This window comes from Diceros bicornis, chromosome 4, assembly GCF_020826845.1.
Source record: "Diceros bicornis minor isolate mBicDic1 chromosome 4, mDicBic1.mat.cur, whole genome shotgun sequence".
In the NCBI taxonomy this organism is placed as follows: domain Eukaryota; kingdom Metazoa; phylum Chordata; class Mammalia; order Perissodactyla; family Rhinocerotidae; genus Diceros; species Diceros bicornis.
The window spans coordinates 63,792,110-63,818,547 of NC_080743.1; the positions used below are offsets into that span (position 1 = coordinate 63,792,110).

The following is a 26,438-nucleotide window of genomic DNA, read 5'->3' on the forward strand; positions in this document are numbered from 1 at the left end:
CTATGCCATGGGCCGACACCTCTCTTTCATTTTTCATTTCATAAATAACATCATCTTAGAAAATTTAGGATATGTAGATGCATAGACAAAAATAATTAAATTTTAACTATTTGAAATCTCTCCTCTAACAAATGCTACATTTTGTTAAATAGTCTTTCTGATTTTACCTTTTGTTATTTATGTACAAAGAATATCATTCTGTCCCAGGTTGGATCACATTACACACATTTTTCTATAGCTACGAGCCTCTATCCAAGACATTTCCAAACTAGACAAAGTCATGGGATACTTCCAGTGAGTGTCTTACTAATACCTTCCCAACACAGCAATGCTTTTTGGGAAAGGGGCTTTGTGATTTGGGTCTTTAAATTGCCACCTCGACTGGGATCAGTTTCAGATGAAATCAATGGTTTCTGACTGGAGCCATTCCTCACTCTCAGTGATACTAAGGATGACTTATTTTCTTCCCGATTTATATCTTTGCTCACAAAAATGAGTTGATGGGATAAATTAAGATTGTTTTTTCATCTGCATCTCTATTAGGATTCACTACACAATGGCATTGCTATTGCCCATTGCCCCTATACTGTACATAGCTCATCCTAGGAGAAATACTTTTTTTCCTTGGGTTAATTCTTTTTAAAGAAAAATATTCTTCCTTGCAAACTTATACAAAATGAAGAAAAGAAATAATATTGCTGTTTAAATCTTCTCCATTTCTTCTATCAGCTAAGTTATGTCATGTCAGCCATATTTGTCTAGTCTTTTTCCAAGTTCATCCGATTATGGTGTTCCTTGAGGCTTAACATCAAGCCCGAGAAGGCTCTCACTAGAGAGTATCTCTGTATTCCCTTTCTAAATTGTTCCTGGTTTTGGTGTGTACTTTTAAGTAGAAACCAAGACTGAAGGCTGTACCTAAGGAAGCTTCCACAGAAGAGGATTTCCAGAGGGGCCCCAAAGAAGTGATGGTACTGAAAGCAACAGAACCGTTTTCATATACCGTCAGACAAGGGGAGAGAAAGATGTTTCATGCCACAGTGGCTACTGAGAGCGAATTCTTCCAAGTGAAGGTGTTTGATGTCAGCCTGAAGGAGAAGTTCATCCCAAAGAAAGTCATCGCCATATCAGATTATATTGGCCGCAATGGGTTCCTGGAGGTCTACAATACCTCATCTGTGTCTGATGTTAATGCTGACCAAAAGATGGAGGTCTCAAAGTGACTCATGATAAATGCTAATGCAACTCCTAAAATCATTCATCTGTACTCGCAAGCTCCAGGAACATTTGTGAATGGAGTGTATCAGGTGCATAAGGTAGGCCACACCATTGTTTTATAATATTTCTTTTGCAGCCCCAGAATTTAAAAGTCTTAACTTGACATTTGGAGTTTGGTTCTTGGCCTAGACACAGAAACTCAAGGCACCCCTGACCTGGGAGAGTTAGGTGACATCTACCCATTTCAGCATATCAGAGAGATAATCTCTGAACATCACTCTTCCCAAGGTGACAATTTTCAAGTTCTTTGGAAAGAGATTCCCCAGAAACCTTGGCAATTTATCAGCTATGATGATCCATTGACAGTCACCCTGCTCCAGGACACTGCAGAGTTTATATCAATAGACATATCCTTCTGATTTTGTTTCTTTGAATTATGCCTCATTTATTTCAGTGACAGCTTAACTTAATTGTGAATGCAGAATTGCCCTCTCAATCTTGGATTCCAGTTGTGACAACCAGACTAAGAAATCAATAGACTACTCTGCCCTAAAATGCAGCTGTTTCCAACAGACAGCTAAAATGCCCTCACCTCTTCACATTCATTCATCAAAAAGTTGTTGAGCAAGGGGCCCACCTGATGTGATAGTTGTTAAATTCGCATGCTCCGCTTCAGCAGCTGGGGGTTCGCAGATCGGATATCAGGCGTGGAACTACGCACTGCTTATCAAGCCATGGTAGGCATATCACATATAAAGTAGAGGAAGATGGACATGGATGTTAGCCTAGGGCCAATCTTCCTCAGCAAAAAAAAGGAGGATTGGCAACAGATGTTAGCTCTGGGCTGATCTTCCTCGCCAAAAAAATACACATATATATTTAAAAAAAATTTGTGGAGCAACTCACTTGGGCATTAACTAATAAGAAACATGGATGTTGAAAAGAGTAGAGCATCATATAATTTAAATTCAATTCATACATATGGACAATAAAGACAGAATTTTAGTGAATTCTTAGAATTTGGTAGATATTTCAGTGTAAAACAACATAGGAAACTAAGCTTAGCTGACCTAAATTTTTATATGAAGTATATTTCATACTCCCTTAAATAACGTCTCCTGGGTGGCTCTTTACTTTTACCCCTGTTGTTTTCTGCACACTCTGTTTAAATGACTCTGCACACCTATGCATTTGTAGAATTAGTGAATAAAGTAAATGAGATAGAAACTAGAATCATGAAACCAGATAATCTAGATTCAAGATTTGGGCTGGTTGGAAAAGAATGAATAAATGCAGAAGATAGAAGAAAGAATTACATATTGATATAGCAATCCGCTAAATGAAGACTTGCAACAATCTTTTTCACACTCATAATGAAGCATGAATGGGCTTTCTTCTCTCTTCTCAGGTCCCAAAGAAACCTGTAGAGGTTATCAGATCTGACTGTATTCAAGTTCCTTAAGAAAGGTCAGCTATTCCGAGATGGATGCAGGAAAAATTAGAAAGTAATCAATTATTTTTAGAAGAACCAGGCAAATAAAGACCTAAAAGAAGGAAAAGTAGACACAAGATTCAAAAGAGGGAATTTTCTGGACGAGATATCTTAAGCTACTTGGTAGCCATAATTCTGGACTTAGAGCTCATATTAACCAGTCAGAGACAAAAGTTTTCATTAACGCCCTGTATTTCTCACAGATGTGGAAATCTAATCCAGTTCTGAAAAGATCAATGCTAATTTTCTTTTGCAGAGAAGAGTGTGGAATAATTTCCTATATTACGAAATACAAGATAATACGGGGAAGATGGATGTCGTGGTGTATGGACGACTGGCCAAAATCAACTGTGAGGAAGGAGATAAACTTAAACTCATCTGCTTTAAATTGGCGTTAGGTGAGAGTAAGAGGCAGCTGAGATCCATGATTCACAGTTTCATCAAGGTGAGAACTCCTGGGAAACATCATTCTGCTAAAGTAGAACTTAAAAAAACTAGACTGCTGCTATTAGGCAGACAATCCATCGGGCCTAAAAGAACCAATCCTTGCCCTTTTGAATATAAACTTTCATTCCATCATTCTTTTTTTTTTTATAAAGAAGGATATCTTTAATCATATTGAAGAGAGAAACTTCAGAGAGGCATTCAAAAGATATGATACCTAAGCTAAATATTATAGAATGGGTTGAATTTATCAAAACAGGGAGCTTATTGTGTAAACTTGGGCTTCATTAAGGCAGATTTGTTTCAAGTATTGGCTCTATAATTTTCTAGTTGGCCAATGAACTTAAACACTAGGAATCTCAGGTTCATCATCTATGAAATGGCGGAAATATCTTCCTTCTAGGAGAGTGGTTTGTAGAGCTCCTACCAGATTACATGATCAAGGATGCCCCTGAGCATCTCAGAACACAAAATTACCTGCCTTTAGTGAGATACCTACTTTTAGTGTTGCTGTTGGTCAATAACAAACAGAGGTGGTTGGTTCTAAATGACAAAGTCTATACTCCTTGTCACACACACACAGAAACACACACACATCCATGTGGGATTCTTGGGACACTAACACAGGCTAATACTGGAATGCAAACAGATCAAAGGCAAAGGCTGACATATCTAGGTGCTCAGAAATGCACTTGCTCTCGGATCTTTCCAATTCTCAGGACCATCAATCAAACATTCCAACCCTTCCCTCAACGCATTACACCAGGAATACCTTTTGCACCTTCCTCCCACTTTTCTACTCAGTGAGAACTTTCCCCTCAATCCTTGACATTGAATACACCTGCTCCTTCCTCTCCCCTGTTGTTCCCCACACCTCCTGCCTGTCCACGTGTACTCATGCTGGGTGTGAGTGAATATCTCATTCCCAGGTCCCAACCAAGAGGAGAGGTTGGTGACTCAATAAACAGGATGTCATTACAAGAGATAGATGAGAGTGAGAGAAGAGCCTTTTAGAAAGGAAGAGAGAAAGGGATACAGCCTGTGGCAAAGAGACACAGTGTGAGTGAAGGGAGGAATTTATGATCAGGTGCATTTCAACTGGTCTATCTTTATCTTTTTCTCCTCCAGGTCATTAAGACCAGGAAAAGCAAGAAACAACCACTCAATCCTGATTGGTATATGAAAACCTCACTAGATCTCTCCTTCTTGAAACTTGAATACAATTAATAGTGATGTTAATGGAGATAAGATTTAAGTACAAACATATATATATGTATGTAGTACACATATATATGTAAGATATACAACAATATATGTACCAGGTATTAATTCTTGGAAATGGGGTGTTACAGGTGTTTTTCATTTTCTTTTTGATTTTTTTCTCTACCATCTCAATGTCATATTTTACAACCGTAATTTTTGTAATTTGGAAAAAATGATAAACATCATGTTTCTCTTTAACGCAATGTTTCCCCAGGAGTTTAATTCATTGGAGAATTGTTTAAGAGCAAATAGTCTGTACCTGCAAATCAGGGTGGGGCACACAGGCCCTAAGGAATGTTAGGATTTATACTTTAAGTGTGATATTTACATGATAAGACTCCAGTCAAAAATGGACAGGCTGAACAGGCTATTCTCTGCTCAAAAGAAACCCGCGAGGGGGCAGAGGGCGGCTTAAATTCAGTCTGTGCTTCAATTGCCTAGTCCCATGTCCTACGATGGGTTGCTTTAATCCAGAACGATGAGTACCTTTTCAGAATTGGTCTCCTGGAGGGGGCATAATTGGGTAATTTGTCTGCAAAATAAGGCAGCTTCTCCTGATTAGCAGGAAGACACTAGTATATTTTGGAAGCAATTCTAGCCCTGTCTGATGTCAAATAACCGGTTCCATTCACTTACTCAGGTACCAACATCTCTATAGCTCTACAACTATATTTCCTCGTCTCACATTTCACATATGTGAGTTCCATCAGAAAGTTGCCCCAGGCAAAGACCTGCATTAGGTAAACATTGAAGAATCATTAATTCACTTTAGAGTACAATGGCAGAAAGTAGACATCTAAAACTGAAATTGACAATATATTTAATGATTGCATATTTGATACCTGGTATTTTGCAATTATTTTGGGTCACATAATCTTCATACTAGCTCTGGAGGGTTGCTAGTGCTCTCCTTTTTATTCTCCTAATAAGAAAAACCAGGAATAGAGAGGCAAAATCACTTTCCTACTGATTTAGAGCAGTTTCATTCTAACAAGAATTTCCTTCATGCTACTTGTCAACTCTTCCCCCAATTCAAATCCTAAGCTCCTGGCAACCACTGATATAGTTTTTTAACTTACTTTCCTCCTTATCCAGACTTTCATAAAATGAAATAATAAATGTATATAGAATTTTGAGTCTGGCTTCTTTCACTTAGTGTAGTGCATTTAAGATCCATCCATGTAGTTGTGTGTACCAGCTTATTCCTTTTTATGGCTGTGTAAAGTATAATTGTGTGGATCCACCAAAGCTTGTTTATGCATTCCTCAGGTGAGGAAAAATCGAGTTGTTTACAGTTTTGCATAATTACATTAAAACTGCTATAAATATTCACATGCAAATATTTTTGTGATCACACGTTATCATTTCAATGGGCAAAAAACTTTTAGTGAAATTGATGGTTCGTAAGGTAAGTGTATGTTCAAATCTATAAGAAATTGCCAAATTGTTTTCTAAAGTGATTGTAACATTGTTCATTCCCACCAGCAATGTGTCAGAGTTTCAGTTGCTCCACATCCTCCTCAGAGTTTAGCATTGTAGGTGTAGGTTAACTTAAAAAAAAAACAAAAAACCTGCCAAACTCTTGAAAAGTGGGGTGCCATTTGACATTTCTGCCTGCATTTTATGACAGTTCTAGTACCTCTACATCCTCGTCAGCCCATGGTATGGTCAACCTTTTTAAATTTTAGCCATTCTAGTTGTTAGATAGTGGTATTTTGTAGTTTTAATTTGCACTTCCTTAAAGATGAACTATGGTGAGCATTTTTTTTTTTTTGTGAAGAAGATCAGCCCTGAGCTAAAATCCATGCTAATCCTCCTCTTTTTGCTGAGGAAGACCGGCTCTGAGCTAACATCTATTGCCAATCCTCCTCCTTTTTTTTTTTTTCCCCAAAGCCCCAGTAGATAGTTGTATGTCATAGTTGCACAACCTTCTACTTGCTGTATGTGGGACACGGCCTCAGCATGGCCGGAGAAGCAGTGTGTTGGTGTGCGCCGGGGATCTGAACCCAGGCCGCCAGTAGCGGGAGCACGCGCACTTAACCGCTAAGCCACGGGGCGGGCCCGGTGAGCATTTTTTTATGTGCTTATTTGACACCCATGTATCTTCTTTTGCCTATTTTTAAAATGCAGTGGTTTGTTCTCATATTATTGAGTTTTGAGAGTTCTTTGTAAATTCTGAATACAAGATCTTTAGCATCTATGTGACTAGCAAATATTAGCTCCCAAATTGTGGCTTGCCTTTTCACGCCTTCACAGTATCATTTGAAGAGAAATTTTCGTTTTGATGAAGGTTAAATTATCAAAAAATTTATCCTGTGTAGATTGTGCTCTTTGTGTCATATCTAAGAAATCTTTGCCAAAGGCAACATCACTGAGATTGTCTCTTGTGTTTTCTTCTAGAAGTTTTATAGTTTTAGATTTTACATATAAGTCAATCATCCATTTTGAGTTAATTTTTGTATAGAGAGTGAGGTACTGATCAAGTTCATTATTGTGTTAATAAAAATATCCAATTGTCCTGATACTATTTGTTGAAAAATTATCCTTTCTTGAATTGTATTTGTACTTTTGTAGAAAATCAATAAATTGCATATATGTGGCCTATTCTTGGACTCTCTATTGTGTTCCGTTGCGTCTCCTCAATGCAGATAATGAATAATCAATCTATAAATCAAAACTGGGGTGAGTTTATTACATGAGCCTTTCTCAGGACCATACAGCCTGAGAGAATGCCTTCACCAAGCGAGGAAGCTCTCTGAAGAAGCAAGGTGTATGGTGTGGTTATACTGCCTTGGAACAAGGAACATATATCAAATATGACAGGAATATCTCCTTTTACTACACTCACAAGATGTTTTGCTAGCAAAGCAGGTCAGTGGTCACAAGATGATCACAAGAGATAACAAGATGTACACAGTAGGTCAGTTTGACCCTTAGTTTCTGGGAAAGATGCTTATCCTGAAAGAAATGCTAAAATGGAGGGAGGCATACATCCCCATCTTTAAAGACATCATTCTTTGCTTTGTAAATGTTTAAAGCAGATGTACAATGCACGATTGACAGGCCATGTCAGGCCTTTCTGGAAAAACAAGGTCAGGCTGAATTACCTTTAAACCAAATTGCTTTCTCATATACCTCAATATGCATACTTTTCTTATTGCTTTTCATTAATTCATCAGTTTATATGCCTCTCCTTTCTCCACATCACAAAATTGTCTTATTATTTATATCCCTTTTATAAATATTTTGTATCATTGCCTTAGAGTTTAGAATATACATCTTTTTTGTGTGTGTGTGAGGAAGATCAGCCCTGAGCTAACATCCATGCTAATCCTCCTCTTTTTGCTGAGGAAGACCAGCTCTGACCTAACATCTATTGCCAATCCTCCTCCTTTTTTTTTTTTCCACAAAGCCCCAGTAGATAGTTGTATGTCATAGATGCACATCCTTCTAGTTGCTGTATGTGGGACGCGGCCTCAGCATGGCCGGAGAAGCAGTGCGTCGGTGCGTGCCCGGGATCCGATCCCAGGCTGCCAGTAGCAGAGCGTGCACACTTAACCACTAAGCCACGGGGCCGGCCCTAGAATATACGTATTTAATCAGAATCTACCTTCATATATTATCATGCTGCTTGACATGTTGTGTAAGGACTTTCCAACACTGTAATCCTAATTCCTCCCTCTCATATTTTGTGCTATCATTGTCAAATATTTTACTTTTATTTATTCTATAAACATACAATATATCACTAATATTTTTTCATCAGACTAGGGATTGGCAAACTATGGCCCATGGGGCAAGTCCAGCCCATTGCCTGGTTTTGTACAGCACGCCACCTGTTTTTGTACAGCCCACAAGCTAACGTGGTTTTTATGTCATTTTAATGTTTAGGGGAAAAAATCGGAAGACACAGAAAAAATATATAAAATTCAAATTTCAGTGTCCATAATACAGTTTTATTGGAATGCAAATATGCAGATTCATTTCTGGATTGTCTATGGCTGCTTTTGCAGCCAGTGCAAAGGTCAGCACGGGTAACAGAGACCATATGGCCCACACAGTTTAAAACATATACTATTGGGTATTTTACAGAAAAATGTTGCCAATCCTCTTTTTGAACATGGGTTATCCTATAGATCACTTAAAATAAGAAAAAGTAAATGTTATATTGCCTTCCTTTTTAGCTTGCTTCTTTTTGTTCTATAGACTTAAATTTCTGTATGATATTATATTCCTTTGCCTAAAACACTTCCTTTAACACTTATTTCTATTCAGTTCCCCTATGAATAAATTACTCTAGTTTTTGTTGGTTTGAAAATGTCTATTTCTCTTCCATGTTTCAACGTTTTTACTGGATTTAGAATTCTGGTTTGACAGATGTCTTTTTCTTTCAGAACTTTAAAGATGTCAATCCATAGTGTTCAGGCTTAAGTAGGTTCTCACAAGAAGTCTGCTGTAATTCTCACATCTGTACACGTGTATAGGTGTCTTTGTTCTCTCTGGCTGCTTTCAAGGTTCTCCATATGTCTTTTGCCTTTTAGAAGTTTGAATATGATATATGTAAGTGTGTATGTGGTTGATTATTATTCTTATATCATTATTATTGTTTATTCTGCTTGACGTTCTCTGAGATTCATGGCTCTGTGGTGATTTGATGTCTGTTATTAGTTTTGAGAAATTCTTTGCCTTCATCTCTTTTCAAATATCCCTTATGCCTCATTCTGTCTCTGTTCTCCTTCTGGGATTCCAGTTACAGATATTTTTAACTGCTTGATATTGTCCCATATCTCTTAGATACTCTAATCTGTTTTTTTCTTTCCATTTTTTTCTCCTTGTGTTTCCATTGGAGTAATTTTTATTGATCTATCTGTAGTTCATTCATTCTTTTGCGTGCTGTGTAAAGTCTACTGATGATCTGGTTAAATGTGTTCTTCATCTCTGTAATGATGTTTTTCATTTCTAGCATTTCCATTTCATTCTTGCTCTTAGTTTCCAATTCTCTACTGAAATTCTCCATCTGACGATGCATGTTGTCCATCTATATTAAATACTCTACCTGAGAGTTCCAACATCTATATCATATCTAACTTTGGTTCTTTTGATTGATCTGTCTCTCCGATTATTTTTCTTTTCTTTGTGTGTCTCCAATTTTTATTGAAAGCCATCTGTGACAATACAGATTGAGGTGAATAGCATTTATGCCTGGAAATGGACATGGATGTTTTCTTGCTATGATTTACCATGGTGGTTGAATTCATTTGGTTGGGAGTAGAGCTAGGCTTGATATTTGTTGTTTCTATTTACTCTCAGTACACCACATGCTTCAAATTCCTCTAGTGCTATACCATCATCTTTTCTTCCCTTTACTCCTAAACCTAAGAAAATGTTTTTGTACATGCTCTTGACCATCCCCTAGTAGTTAAATGCTGTAACTTGTTTAGTGCTTGTTTGGTGCTTGTTTAGCCTGGTGGTAAGCAGCAGGTTGCAGGAAGAGTAGCGGGGGAGTTCCCTATTGTCCTGGTTCAGCCTCAGTCTTCGGCAGGCACTGTGTCCCTGAGTCTTAGGGGTGAGACTTTCACCGCTGATCCTGTCCCTCTCCTCACTGTAGGAGAACCTTTTATATTCTGCACCCAGAGCCTATTTCTTCCCTTTGTTTAGGAGTAGAACAACTTTTCTTTACCCTGGTTCAATAGGTCTTCATTGGTACCCTAAGATGCCAGAATTTGCTTCTCTTCCCCCAGAGGTCTTTTTGTTCTGTAGGGAAGGATTCAGGCAGGGCTTCATGTCTTTCCCACAGTGGCTAATCTTTTCCTCCCCCAGGCCTGTCCCTAATCTTTCTCATGATCAACCAATGAGCTCCATTGAGAGTGTCTGCAAGTAGTTGCAAATTCTAATTGTGGTTGAAGCTCCCAGTTGTTCTATATACATTAGCCCAATGTCAACCTTGAGTGATTCAATAAAATTTCTAGCTGAATCCTTCTGTCTTGTGGGGTATCTAGAAGCACCAAGTGAACAGGTGCTTCCACCTCTTCTCTCTTTAGAAATGTCTCTCTTTCCTTAGATTTTTTGATTAGATCCTCACCCTGCAGCCTCTGGTCTCCAAAGGGTTCAGAAAATGTTGTGATTTTGCAGATCACATGGCTTTCTTTTATTGTTGTAAGCAGGCAAGCAAGACTCTTTCTGACGTTCTACACTCTAAGTGGAAGCAGAGTCTTATTCATTGTTTAATTGTGTCTCAGATTATGAGTGAGATTGACAATCTTTTCATGTTACAAGCTTTTCGTATTTGTTCTCCTGTGAATTTTTTTATTTATTTCCTTAGTGTATATTGACTTGTATAACTACAAATAGTACAAATTTTCCATTAATCCTTTTATTCATTCAACAGAGATGAAACAACTATAATATCCTTGAATATCTACATAGAGCAAAGCCCTATCCTATGCCAAACGAAACCTGACTGCAATGAAGGAGAAATAAACTTTTATTGTGCTAATATGTGGAATCTTGGAATTCTTTATCCAGCAATCATCCCATCTTGACTAATTTGTGGGACGGGTGCAGAACCTGTGTACTGATGCTCTCAGGTAGCTCACGATCTGGTTGAAGGGACTGTCTCAGGTATTCTTCAATGAAATCTTGTTTAGACCAGTTGATCTAAATTGATCCTTTTCATTTCAGTGTTTTTGCCTTAATAACCCAGTTGGAGAAAACGTATATATAGCCTAAGAGACAGCTGATCAGTTACCCCGCCTCTGCTCGCAGTGACTCTGTCCTCCTAAAGGGCAGCTTTCTTTTCTTCTCTAAAATTATTTACTTCCCTCCATCCTGGTACATTTTTTACTCTTGGATCATTCTCCTGAAGATAATATTTGGCCTGAGATACACACTCCTCCTTAACAAGGGCACATAGTCCTCACTCCCATTCTTACAAAGGGAGACAACTGTCAGTGCAAACGATGCTGAGACATGAGGAAGAGGACCAAGCGGTGGCCGGGGGATGGGTATGAAGGAGAGCTGGAAGAGCAGGAAGAGGGGTCTGCACTGGTCCATGGTAGGTGCAGAGATGGCTGGACTGACTTTGTGAAATGTGACCTTAAGGTGTACATGGTCTGTGTCTATTTTTAAATACTTCTGTCAGAATAATTTTCCTAACTTTGGGCAAACTGTCTGCATTTGACTTACCATGTTACTGATGAACTCTTTGAGCTGTGTGGGTATCACAGTGTGTGTCTCTTTCTTGTGACGCCCATATCCTCTTAACCGTATACCTAAGCTGTGTATTTCCTGAAAGGGAAGTTCCTGAGTTATCTGAGATGCAGGTGTACGACATATCAGGGTCTTCCACACCATGTCCTGTCCAATAGCACCTATCCAGCATTCTGAAAGCAAACACAGCAAATGAGTCCCTAGGAGAGTTGATTTTCCTCCATGCAGTTCCCACCTTAATGAAACTGTAGACTCCAGATTTCAGCTGCTGTTTTTCTCCAATTTTTGATAGCTCAAAGAACGTAAGGTTAAGTTTATTGCCATCCTCACATTTGATTTTGTTCTTTTGTCTGAGCACCAATACTCCCACACTGCCTGTGTTGTGTCTTAGGTAAATAATATATGATTCCTCTGTTCCGTTTTCTGTAAAATGAAATCAACACCTAACCTTTGATAATTTGATTGAGGAATGCCACCATCCATCAGACATCAAAAGTGTCAGTTTCAGCCTCCAGAAAGAAATATAAGGAAAAAAATCCAGTTTGAAATTGGCTGGGGGGCCAGCCCCATGGCTTAGTTGTTAAGTGCGCGTGCTCCGCTACCGGCAGCCCGGGTTCGGATCCCAGGTGCGCACCGACACACTGCTTCTCTGGCCATGCTGAGGCCACGTCCCACATACAGCAACTAGAAGGATGTGCAACTATGACATACAACTATCTACTGGGGCTTTCAGGAAGAAGAAAAGGAGGAGGATTGGCAATAGATGTTAGCTCAGAGCCGGTCTTCCTCAGCAAAAAGAGGAGGATTAGCATGGATGTTAGCTCAGGGCTGATCTTTCTCACACACAAAAAAAAGAAATTGGCTGGTATATATTAATAGATATTAACAAATTCAGGTAGATGAGAAGTTGTGTTTACTTAGAACATATTGCCTGCTGTGTCCATCTGTCCAGTCCCAAGCTCTCTTCTTTCAAGTGGCCAGGATGACCTTGAGAGCCAACAGGTGGCAGATGGAGAAGACAGAGCTTCTCCAGGGCCAGCAGCCAGAAGACGCAAGAGAAAGAAGATGCTGGAGTTGGAGGTGTAGGGGTTCAGAACAGGGCACTCCAAGAAGTGCCACAGTGTGATATTGATTATTTTGAATTAAAGTCACTAGAGTAAGTTGAAAAAACACATTCTGACTGTCCAGTCTCTGCTTTCCCTCTGAAAGCAGGGAATAAACCTCCCATATAGAAGGTACTCTCCCCACAGCAGGATGAGAAGCCCGTGTAAATAAACCATGTTATTTTTTGCTAATTTGTTACCCCAAATCCAATCCTTGTTTAAATTCCTCACTTATTAAGCATTTAAACCTAGGTTTCTTAGTCCTCTAAAATCCTCACAAACTTACAGTTTCTTTGCGTAAAATGATGTAAAGGTGCCTGCCTTTTGGTCACTCTCTGAGCATCATTTTTATGATCTCCCATGTGCACAAAATTGGTTTTTCTCCTGTTAATCTGTCTTGTGTTAAATTTTATTATTAGTCCAGCTACAGAAACTCAGGAGAGATAATGGGGAAATTTCCTCCTCCCTGTCAGAGGAGAGTCACTTAAAGCAACAAATCCAGAAGCGACATGAACAAACGATGCAAAATCCAGTAAAGAGACTAAATAAGAGTTAGATTAAAAGGGGAGCCAAATAAGTCACCCCAACCTGTGCCACTTAGACATGTGGATTGCTTTGAGCTGAAAGCAATTAAGACCCAGCCAAGTCAGGCAACGCTTTTACCTTTCCCTTAACTGCCTGAAAGAATTTAGACAGGGGGCCTGCGACAGGACAAGAGCTATTACCAGAGACAACTTTTTATATAAGAAAAACTTTATCTGCATGGCAGGATAAATATCTGTTTACCAAATACCTGCTTTCTTCATCTTTCTGTGAATTGTCTTCCTGCCCTTTGAAGCCCCAGACCCTTACCCCTGTCTTCTTAGCTCAGGACGGTATATAAGCCTTAATTGCTGGGCTGTCTAGGAGTCTCGTATCTTTTATAGGACTCCTGTAGGTACACAGTTAAATTTGTTTTTCTCATGTTAATCTGTCTTATGTCAATTTAATTGTTAGACCAGCCAAAGAACGTGGAGGGAAGAAGGGAAAACTATTCCTCCCCTACAGGAATTGAGGACAAGAAATAATTCACAATCAAGTCCAAGTCAAAAAGGAGCAAGGTGTTGATCAATTGTCTAGAAGATTGATAGTATTTTAGGTTTAATTTAATGGGCTAAATGAATATATATTTGTGGATGGTTGGCCAGATCGAAGGTTCATAACTAGGGTAAAGAACATGCCCTTCTTATCCAAGGTTGTTTTGGGCATGAATTTTCCAGGAGGACAGATTCTCCTTATCAGTTCCCCCGCAACTAACCCCAGACCAGAGAGCTTCTGTTAAGGCTCCTGGAGGAAAGGTCAGCAGGTTCCCTCTCTGTGGTTCCTCTGGTCTTTTCTTGACCCAAAGAAGTAATCATACAGGCTAGTTCCCCCGAGTCTCAGAGTCAAAATACTTTCTATTTCTCACTTCATTTTTATTATTCTAGAAAAGAATTTTTAATATTTCAAACTGAAAGAATTGCAGTTTAGGAAAACATGGATCATTTTTCATGATTTTCAATATTATTTTCTCTTAAAGGTTTAAAAACACAATTGTTGTCTATCAATTTGACTTTAATAAAAATTAAGCGCTATATCTCACTTCTAATAAATTTCCTCATAGTAACTCTGTCTTCTGTTTTCTTCTTTTAATCACAATTCCATAATCTTGCCCTAGTTATTGGTCTTCAAGGTCAGTTAATCTGGTTTATCACTCAACTACAGTAATTTTGTGTTCACAGCAATAGCCACTTAAAAAAAGATCATATATATAAAATACAAAAATAACCAAGAGGGCAAACATTATTTGTGTGTGAATTAATCTCTTTTTCAGAGGCCACAAAGATAAAAGGAAGCTGAAATAGGAATGTGACAGCTTCGTGAGAATAAAAACACTTTTAATGTATTTCGGTTTTGGCACAATCACTCCACAGATCTTCAGTTTTTTGGGCTGTGTTTCAGTTTCTTTATATATAAATAGACTTTGAAACGAATAATTTCTAAAGCATCTTCAGGCTCATAGTGGAAAATAAGCTATTTTTGATAATCACTACAAAATTATACATAGAAACTTACGTTCTGGGCTCCCAGCAGCCCGTTCACAATTGCTGCAAGGGGCTGAGCTTGAAGCTTATTGACTTTTGTGTTTTGACAAGCTTTTCTGATAAAGTGCTTTGGGACACTGCTTGGTTGCTCAGATTTGACATCAGACACAAGTGAGGCACTATTTTCTTCCAGGAAATGAGTGTGCCAATAATATTTTGATATTATAATTATTTTCTTTGAAGTAAATTTATCTTTCAGCTTTTTGTTGAAAACTCTTACAAAAAAGAATTCACTCTCAGTAGCCACCATAGCATGAAACATTTCTTGCTTTCCTTCTTGGGTCTCAAATTCGAATGGCTTCATTGCTTTCAACACTATGACTGTCACAGGGCCTTTCTGTAACCCTTCTTCCCTGATAGATTCCTGCTGGACCATCTATTTCTGCTCAGGCTGAAGATAACAGAAGAAAGACAACAGCGTGAGTAAAGAAGGTACTATTGAGGGAAACTCACTTCACTCACAATGTTAAACCTCAGAAAGCCAGCCAAAGATAGATGGAATCAAAGGAAAAGACATATAAATGGGTTAGAAAGAAATCTGAGATTTAGAATTATCTAGATAGAAAGACAATGCAGAGGGAAGCTGTCAAGTCTTGTGTTCAGATGAGACAGTATCACGGGTTTTGGAGGCAGACTCCCTGATCTGAATCTTTGCTTTTCTAGTACACGTAAAGAGCCCATAAGATATCTGATGCCTTGCTAACTAAGGCAAACGGGTGAATCTTATTCTGTCTTCTTCTATCAACTCCAATTGGGCACAAGATATCCTTGTTCCTCCACCCAATACTGCCTTGAGTACTCATTTTACTCTGGTATAAAAGTAAAGGAGCTCAGTGGCCTGGACAGGCCTCTGTCCTCTGACCTCGGTCAGAGATCCTATAAGTGAGGTAAAGGGAGAACTAAAAAGGAGAATCAATTCTATGTTTAAGAATTTATCCTTAGAAATAATGAACTATGCACTAAGGTTTATACCAAAGAATTATATCTTACTTGTAATTACAAAAAATTGAAGTGATTTAAATATCCAAAATCAGGAATTTAGTTAAATAATATATGGTAAATTCAAATAGCATAATACTATACTATAATATTAAAACTGGTTTAGAGGAATAATATGATAAACTGTTATAATTGACCTAAAAACTACAAAGGACGCAAACAGAAAAAATAATGTGTTTCTTATTGGATAAATAAACAGTTAAATCACACACATACATACACTAAAGAGATATTTAGCAATATCAAATATAGCTTTCTCTAGGTGATAGGATTATAGGTAACTCTTTTCTTTGTAGCTTTTCCAAATTAACAGAGATAAGAGAATTGGGGCAGTCTGTTTGAGAAGCAAATGCTACTTTTAAAAAGCAATTTGCTGTCTGGAGTCAAAGAGGAACACAGGAAAATCAGAAGCATACAAGGCCAAGTGTAGGAATTGCTGAGTGGGATCTCTAATGGGACCTGGAGTGTGGGAAAATGCCCATCCATAAGAAGACCCTGATGGACAAGGCAACAGACTCTATTTGAAACAATTTGGGAAAACTTGAGCTTCACTTAGGTCCATTCCAAGATTTCTTCTCTTTGGTACCATGTATCCATAGTTGGATAATGTATATTTTCATTACTGATGACCAGAAGGCATCAATACTTGAATATTATCTCCCTGACAACTCTAGATGGTTCTGGACCAAGTCCAGAGTGAGTGGCTGCTCTAGACAAAGAGAAAGTAACAAATATAATCAGTTTTCTTAGTACATACATCTATAAAATGCTATGATACCTGCCTCACAGGATATGAAATTGCATGTGTGTGGTGAATTCCATGGTGAGTCTCTCACATATTACCTGCTGCTCCACTTCAGGACCAAAGTAATCATTCTTACAGAGGCCAAGACCCTCTCAAGGCATTACTCTTGTCTGAGGAGGGCTGCCTCACCTTAGTCAATGAAGGTGTATATAGGTCTTGCCCCCTCCTTCCAAACCATGACAATTCCGAAAGGCATTCCCAGCTCCTGAGCTCCCTGTGGGATTGGCTGAGGTCTTTGCTGCAACTGCATTGGAGTGACAACTCTCCCACTTCGCCTACTTCACCCCCCACAGGTACTAATCCAGTGATCACTCTAAAATATACTTCCTGAAAACAACTGTCTATCCCAGAGTTTTCTCTTACAGAATCCAACCTGTAACAATGTGTTGAAGTGACCAGGACCTGGCAGAGGTTAGGAGTTATCAATAGGTGTTTAATCTGATGAATCTGAAGCTATTTCTTTTTTTGTTACACAGATATACTTTGCATATTATAGCTTTGCTTTCTTTACTTGCATGCTACGAGATAAAGAACAGAGGGTTCCAATGTGGAAAATGGCAAGAATAGTGACTAGAGGATGCTCTTACAAAGACCAAGCCACTGTACCCACTCATTGTACATGGACAGTATGTTGCTCCATGACATTATTTCTGGGAGCTGCAGAGGCACCAGGGCTCATTTCAGTTTGACTTTTCTTTTTCACTAGCTTTGTTTCTTTTTGCCCGTTGTATTTCTTATTGACTGATTAAAAATAAATAAATACACAGTAAGCAAGAAGAGATGAGCGTAGGCAGCTGAGAAAATTTAAATATCATTTTCTTTCAAGAATGAAATGAAGTAATCTTGAGTCAAAACCTGTTTTGGAGCTTTACCTACACACACACATACACATGCACACACGAGTACAGGTGTATTACCCTATTGTGGCAGTAGGGTAAATACTTTCAGAGATATAAAAACAGAAATATAATGATACATGAAGAGATTCTGCTGGGAAAATTGTGGGCTTGGTTATTATGAAAAGACCCTGCCGTGAAAAACAAGTACAAAACATGGAAAAAGGTTATTTATAAGAATACTATTCACAAGCAGTGGGAAAACACCAATAAAGGAAAAAAAAAATCAATGAGCCATGTTGCTCAAGAGGAAAGTAATGGTTAAAAAAAAAAGTAGACAATATCAGCAAACCCACATATGACAAGATTATGGAATTAGTGGTCATGGATCTTAAAATAACTATGATTGTCATGCTAAGGAAAGTAAAGGAAATGATGCACACAACAGTGATAAAAATGAATCACTTCAACATAGAGTTGACATCTGTAAAAGAAGAACCAACTGTATGTTATAGAGATGAAAATGCAATATCTCATATTAATAATATATTGCATGGATTGAAGAGAAGACTGCATATAGCAGAAGACAAGTTTAGTTAATTAGAAAACAGGTCAATGGAAATTATTAAAACAGAATCATAAGGAAAAAAAACCAAATGGAAAACCAGAAGAGAGTGTAAGAAATACATAGGTCACGTCCAACACGTCTTGTGATTGGAATTCTCTAAGGAGAATAGAGGGAGAATGGTGCAGAAGCAATCTTTGAGGAGATAATGACTGAGAGTTTGCCAACACTGATGAAAGGCATCAACACACAGATTTCAGAACCTTAATAAAACACAACCAGAAAGTACACAAAGAAAATAACTCAGTACATCACAGTCAAACTGCCTAAAAACAAAAACAAAGGGAAAAGCTTAAAAGCAGAGAGGCAAAGACGTGTTACATTAAAAGGAAATGCAACAAGGGGCTGGCCCCTTGGCATAGCGGTTAAGCACACATGTTCCACTGCTGGTGGCGCTGGTTTGGATCCCGGGTGCCCACCAATGCACTGCTTGTCAGGCCATGCTGTGGTGGTATCCCATATAAATTAGAGGAAGATGAGCTCAGATGTTGGCCCAGGGCCAGTCTTCCTCAGCAAAAAGAGGAGGATTTGCATGCATGTTAGCTCAGGGCTGATCATCCTCACAAAAATAAAAAATAAAAAAAAAAAGGAAATGCAACAAGACCAATAGCTGTCTTTTTAATAGAAAGTATGAAAGCCAGAAGATATTATAATGACATCTGTAAAGAACTGAAAGAATAATACTGCAAATTCAAATTTTATACCCAGTGAAAATATCTTCCAAAATGACAACCGAATATAGATATTTTCAGACAAGATCTAGGAAGATACGTCATAGTCAGAAATCTACTGCAAGAAATAATAAAGTTAACATTTTAGGCTGAAAGAAAGAAATGCTATAAGGAAGCAAGAACTTCATGAAAGAATGAAGAACATTAAAGGAAGGCAAATCTATGGGTAAATATCAAAGAATATTGACAGTTTAATACCACAATAATGATGATGACAACGATGATGATGATGATGTCTTCTGTAGTTTATAACATATAGAAGTAAATATATAATAATAATAATAGCACAAAGCCTGGAAGGAGGTGTTCAAGTTAACTTTTGCTTCATAATAAATCACTCAAAAACTTAGTGGCTCAAAACAACAAAAATTTATTATTTCCTATAATTCTGTAGATTGTCTGAGTAGTTCATCTGATCTTGCCTGGCTCAGGCAAAGCTGAGTGATCAGATGGATTAACACACATGCCTGGGACCTGGCTGAGATGCCTGGAAAGACTGTGATGACTTGGGCCTCACTCCTTGTGGTGGCTTATCCTCTAAAGGCTAAGCAAGGTTAGTTCACAGGAGGGCGGAAGGTTTCCCAGGAATGAGACAACGCAAGCTGCAATGTACAAGCACTTTTCAAGCCTCTACTTTCATCATGTTTACTAATGTCCCATTGGCTAATGCAAGTCAAATGCTTATGCCCAGATTCAGGGAGTTAAGAAATCCACCTTGTGATATATATCTGCACCATCACAGTGTAACAGTAGGATTGCCATTTTTACACCATACCACAGCATCAACTCATAAAAAGATACCATTGAGAGTTTGAAAAGCAAGCAACAGAGAATACATAAATTTCCATTTATTGACTGGGATAGTGGTGTACCCTGGTGGGTTCACTTTTAGATAACTTACGTAAAAATATAAAACAAAGTACTGATATCCAGAATCTAAATAACTCCCATAAATACATTTTTAAAAGGAAGACAAACCACCAGAAAAGTAAGCAAACACTTGTTGATCACTTTATAAAATAAGATAGCCAAATGGCCAATAAACATATAAACATATGAACAGTGTTCATTCTCAAAAGTCATCAGAAAAATGCATATTAAAACAATATTGAGATACTCTTATAAATGTTAAATATTCATTAAAAATTAATCAGATTTTTTAAAAATACTGTGAATTAAATAGAATTCTCAAATTGGTACACCACTTAGGAAAAAAGTTTAGAACTATTTGCTAAATTCAATATATATTTATCTCACCATCCAGAAATTCCATTCACAGGTGTACAACTAAGAGAAAGTTTCACACACACAATAATATATATATAATATATATACTATATATATAGTATATAGCATATGTATATATATAGTACATGTATACTATACTATATATAGTATATGTTTATAAAGAGACATGTGCAGGATCTTCATGATATTTATAATGAATATAAATGTTCACAGTGAATATAAATGTTCACAATGAACATAAATGTTCAGAGTGGTACTATTCATAATGACCTTAAATAACAATCAACAGTAGACTTTCATTCATGTATATATGTGAGCTAAATATTCATATAGCTTACATATATACATAAGCTAAAAAAAGAAATATTATACAGCAATAAAATGAATAAACTATGGTTACAAACTACAACATGGATAGAATTTTACTAACATCTTTGAAAAAAAGAAGACAGATATAAAGTAATTTGTATTGTATAATTCCTTTTATATTTAAAAACAGGAAAAACTAATCTGTGGTGTTAGAATTCAAGATAATGGCTATCTGTAAGTGTGAGTCTTGGAGGGGACAAAAAAGGAACTTCAGAGATGCTAATAAAACTCTATTTATTGACCAGGATGGTGGTATATTATCTTCTATTTACTTTTTGATAATTTATTTCTCTGTGTTATTAAGACTTGTGTACTTTTTGCTTGTGATATACTACAACAAAAAGTAATATATACAAATACATAAATATATATTTATATGTACAATGTGTGTATATATACATTTATATGTGTATATTTCACCTTGCTATCCTTAATTACTTCAATGAAAGCAAAGCATCTTCCCTGACGATGCCGACTCATTAATCTTTTATTTCCAATCTCTCAACAACTTGTAACACTTCTACTCAAATCTCTTTCAATTCAATATATTCTCCCTCTATTTCCTTTTGATAACCTAATCAAAACTACTATCACCTCTTCCAGACCTATGGCAATAGTAATTCTCCCCAAACTCAAACGGACCCCTAAATTTTTTTTCCCACACAAACCCACAGCAAGCACATCAAAATGCAAACCTGGTATCACACCCCTGCTTAAACCCATCTGAACACTTCTGATTTCTCTTGAACAAAGACAGAATTCTAATCATATTCTGGAAGGCTTTGCATTGTTTCTCTCAAAGAGCATCTCATACCAAAGAATCTCTGGAGATTCTTTGTACCTCAGCCACATTGCCTTTGTTTCATGTCCTTAAGCAAGTCAACACTTTCTGTCACAAGGCCTTTTTCACATGGAGATCCCTCTGACTGAAGACACAATTCACTCCTATTCAGTTCTCAGAGTTTAGCTCAAGGGTCACTCTTAGAGAGGGGAGAAGCCTCATCTGACCAACTCCAACTCCAACTCCTGGCTTTTGTTAAGTTCCCTTGTCACAGGCCCTTGAGGGATCATCTTCCTTTCTCTCAGAGCACTTATGTCAGTTTATTGCATTCATTCATTTGCTTTTAAGAAAAATGTCTACCTCCTGAAGTAGAGTGTAAGATCTATAAAATTTGGATTTGTTTTTTAACTCCCTGTTTTATCACCAGAACCTGCAAGAGTTCCTGTTACCAATTAGAAGCTTAATGGACATTTACTGAATGGATAAATGGATGGCTGGGTGGATGGCATGCTGGCTTCTCACCAATGCCACCATAACACAGCTGTATAATCTGGCTTGGGTCACCCAGGCTCATGGGAAAATTATTTTTCATCATGAAAAGCCAACTTCCAGGACTGATTTTAAAAAGACCATACATCAAGATGTCCATGTTCAATTATTTAAGACACAGGCAGATGAGGGGATGAAAAATTATTGGATGTTGTTTCTGAGAGAAATGAGAAGTTCTGGGCTAAAGTAACAAGGCAATCACTTTGAATTTACTGGAAAGAAGAAGGATTTAATGACTAAAGTTGTTTAAGAGTACAATGAGCAGGGGGAGGGAACTCAAGATGGCGGCGTAGGCAGACTCTGAACACACCTTCTCCCGCGGACACAGCCAATTTACAACTACTCGTGGAAAAGTTACCCCTGAGACAGAACTGAAAACTGGATAAGAGGAACTCCTGCAACAACGGACAATCCTAATTGAGGTGGAAGAGGCAGAAACTCCCTTCTGGAGAGGAAAAATGCCGCCTTCACAAGCCGCAGTGCTTCACGGCGGCCCTGGAGCAGCCCACAGGTACGTAGCCCTCCCTGGAGGCGCGAGTCCCTGAGTAGGGGAGGGCCCCACTGTGGGCATTTTGTGGACCCAGCACAATCAAGGTGAGTGGCATAATATCTGACTTTGCCTGCTACTAAAACATTGGGGAGCACCCCCAGGAAAGCTGGTTCACAAAGAAATTAAAATTGGCTCTTAAAGGGCCCATGTGCAAACTCACCCGTTTCAGAAAGCAACCTAAAATCACCAGAAAGAAAGGTGCACAGTGCTTTGGTGAAAAGAGACTCACCTGATAGGCCCTGAGTGCAACTCGGTGAGGGGTGAGACCTATCCAGGGACTGGGACATTGGCCGCGGCCGTTGTTGTGGCCTGGTGTGGGCGTGCTGACACAGATGCCATTGGAGTCCTCCCTGGGGCCTGCTAGCCCAGGTCTGCTCCACCCACTAGAGCATCGATTTAATCCAGCTCAGCCAGGGCAGGCAGCCCACCCTAGAGACTGGCCCCACCAAACAACAAGCCCTCAGGCAACTTGTGGGCCTGCATAGATTGGTGACTGGATTCTCTGCAGCCTGGCAACTGAGCCGACTTCAGTGGGGCAGGACGTGCACAAGGAGTGGGTGGAGACTGTGGGGCTGTGGTAGAGTGTGTGGGGCTCCCGCCTTGGAGAGACTGGGTCCGCTTCGGGAGGTGGGGGCACGCACACGGGGCAGGACTGTGTTGACGGTGTGTGTGGACCTGTGGGCTGCAGGGCTTGTCAGCTGCAGAAGACTTGTGCTTCTCAAAGACCCACATAGGGGGTTTGACCCACCTTCCAAAGCCTGAAACAATTGAGTGCTCCTGTGCCGGAGGCCAGCCCCACCCAGCTGCAATCCTCAGAGAGCTGACAAGAGACCTAAAGGCTGGAGGTTTATAGCAAGTGTAAGGCCCTGAGCCTAACAACCTGCCATGCTGGGGGCCTACTCACTTAAAAGAAATACTGCAACACAAATGTGGTATTAGAACTTGCAGCCAACTGTGCTGGGGCTCCCCACACCTGATAAAGAGACTGAAGGGCCCACAACAACTACAAGCAGCTGAGTATTACAACAGCTGGCCAGGAGCATAACTCGGCCTCCCTGGGCGCCTGCAGGGAGAGCAAACAGGCCACAACAGAAGGACACACGTAGCCCACATAGGGGTCACCCCTGGAACATTGAGAACTGAGGGAAGCACATGGCAGGCCTCCTAAGCCATCACTTACATAAGGTCACCTATCCAAGAGCAGGAGACGTAGCTGACCTACCTAATACATAGACACAAGCACAGGGAAAGAGGCAAAATGAGAAGGCAAAGGAATATATTCCAAGTAAGAGAACAGGACAAAAACCCAGAAAAGGAGCTAAGTGAAACAGAAATGAGCAACCTACCTGACAGAGAGTTCAAATAAAGAGTGTTAAGGATGCTCAATGATCTGGGAAGAAGAATAGATCAACTCAGTGAGAATGTCAACAAAGAACTGGAAGATATAAAAAAGAACCAATCAGAAATGAAGAATACAATACTGGAAATGAAAAATTCACTAGAGGGACTCAAAAGCAGAGTAGAGGATACAGAAGAACGGATCTGCGAGCTGGACGAAAGACTAGAAGAAATTACCCAAGGTGAACAGGTAAAAGAGGAAAGAATTAAAAAGAGTGAGGACAGTCTAAGGGACCTCTGGGACAACATCAAGCACACTAACATCCATGTTATAGGTATCCTGGAAGGAGAAGAGCAAGACAAAGGGGAAGAGAATCTATTTCAAGAAATAATAGATGAAAACTTCCCTAACCTAAGGAAGGAAACAGACATCCAGGTACAGAAAGCACAGAGAGCCCCAAACAAGATAAACCCAAAGAGGCCCACACCAAGACACATCATAATCAAAATGTCCAGAATTAAAGATAAGGAGAGAATCCTAAAAGCCACAAGAGAAAGTCAAGTTACATACAAAGGAAACCCCATAAGGCTATCAGCTGACTTCTCAGCAGACACCTTATAGGCTAGAAGAGAGTGGCACAATATATTTAAAGTGCTAAAAGGAAAAAACTTACAGCCAAGAATACTGTACCCAGCAAGGTTATCATCAAAATGGAAGGAGAGATCAAAAATTTGACAGACAAGCAAAAATTAAAGGAGTGTGTAAACAAGAAACCAGTACTACAAGAAATGTTAAAGGAACTGATTTAAGGGGAAAAGAGAAGACCACAAATAGGAAAAATTATCTATTTGCATGTTAAGAACGTAATGGATACAAATACACAAAAAAGAGGTTAGATATGATATCAAAAACATAAAAGGAGGGAGGAGGGGAGTTAAAGAGTAGAGCTTTCAGACAGAGGTCAAACTAAAGAGACCATCAATTCTGTATAGAAGAACAAAGGAACAGAGAAGGACTACTAAAACACTGAGGGAAAAAAAAAGTTAAAAAATGGCAGTAAGTACATACATATCAATGGCTACTTTAAATGTCAATGGACTAAATGCTCCAATTAAAAGGCATAGGGTGGCTGAATGGATAAAGCAACAAGACCCATATATATGCTGCATACAAGAGACACACTTCAGACCTAAAGACACTCACAAACTGAAAGTGAAGGGATGGAAAAAGATACTCCATGCAAATGGCAATGAAAAGAAAGCTGGGGTAGCAGTACTCATATCAGACAAAATAGACTTTAAAACAAAAACTGTAAAAAGAGACACAAAAGGGCATTACATACTGATCAAGGGAACAATCCAACAAGAGGATATAACACTTGTAAATATCTACGCACCCAATGTAGGTGCACCTAAATATATAAAGCAATTATTAACAGACATAAAAACAGAAATAGACAGTAACACAATAATAGTAGGGGACTTTAACACTTCACTTACACCAATGGATAGATCATCCAAACAGAAGATTAATAAGGAAACATTGGCCTTAAATGACACAGTAGAACAGATGGACCTAGTAGATATATTCAGAGCATTCCATCCAAAAACCGAAGAATACACGTTCTTTTCAAATGCACATGGAACATTCTCCAGGATTGATCACATATTAGGCCACAAAACAAGTCTCCAGAAATTTAAGAAGATTGAAATAATACCAAGCATCTTTTCTGACCACAACGGTATGAAACTGGAAATCAACTATAGGAAGAAAATCAGAAAAGCCACAAATACATGGAGATTAAACAAAATGCTACTGAACAATGACTGGGGCAACGAAGAAATCAAAGAATAAATCAAAAAATACCTGGAGACAAATGAAAATGAAAATACAACATGCCAGAATTTATGGGATACAGCAAAAGCAGTTCTAAGAGGGAAGTTTATAGCAATACAGGCCTATCTCAACAAACAAGAAAAATCTCAAATAAACAATCTAACAATGCACCTAAAGGAACTGGAAAAAGAAGAACAAACCAAGCCCAAAATCAGTAGAAGAAGTCAAATCATAAAAATAAGAGCAGAAATAAATGAAATACAGACTAAAAAAGCAATAGAAAAAATTAATAAAACCAAGAGAAGTTTCTTTGAAAAGATCAACAAAATTGACAAACCTTTAGCTAGACTCACCAAGAAAAAAAGAGAGAAGGCACAAATAAGTAAAATCAGAAATGAAAGAGGAGAAATTACAACAGACACCTCAGAAATACAAAAGATTATAAGAGAATACTATGAAAAGCTATATGCCAACCAATTCGACAATCTGGAAGAAATGGATAAATGCTTAGAATCATGCAACCTTCCAAAACTGGATCAAGAAGAAGTAGAGAAATTGAATAGACCAATCACCAGTAAGGAGATTGAAACAGTAATCAAAAACCTCCCCAAAAATAAAAGTCCAGGACCAGACAGCTTCCCTGGTGAATTCTACCAAACATTCAAAGAAGACTTAATACCTATCCTTCTCAAACTCTTCCAAAATATTGAGGAGGGGGGGAAGCTCCCTAACTCATTCTACAAAGCCGACATTACTCTGATACCAAAACCAGACAAGGACAACACAAAAAAAGAAAATTACAGGCCAATATCACTGATGAACATCGATGCAAAAATCCTCAACAAAATACTAGCAAATCGCATACAACAATACGTTAAAAAGATTATACACCATGATCAAGTGGGATTTATTCCAGGTATG

General features: G+C 38.5%; 1 protein-coding gene across 1 annotated transcript in view; it reads left to right on the forward strand.

The window, feature by feature from the left end:
• LOC131401469 (myeloid cell nuclear differentiation antigen-like protein) overlaps nucleotides 1-26,438 on the forward strand; it is a 69,893-nt gene that overhangs the window by 10,608 nt on the left and 32,847 nt on the right. Inside the window, 4 exon segments of the mRNA XM_058536818.1 lie at nucleotides 894-1,313; nucleotides 2,767-2,774; nucleotides 2,969-3,152; nucleotides 9,878-9,980. Of these exon segments, the coding sequence (XP_058392801.1) occupies nucleotides 894-1,313; nucleotides 2,767-2,774; nucleotides 2,969-3,152; nucleotides 9,878-9,980 (715 nt within the window).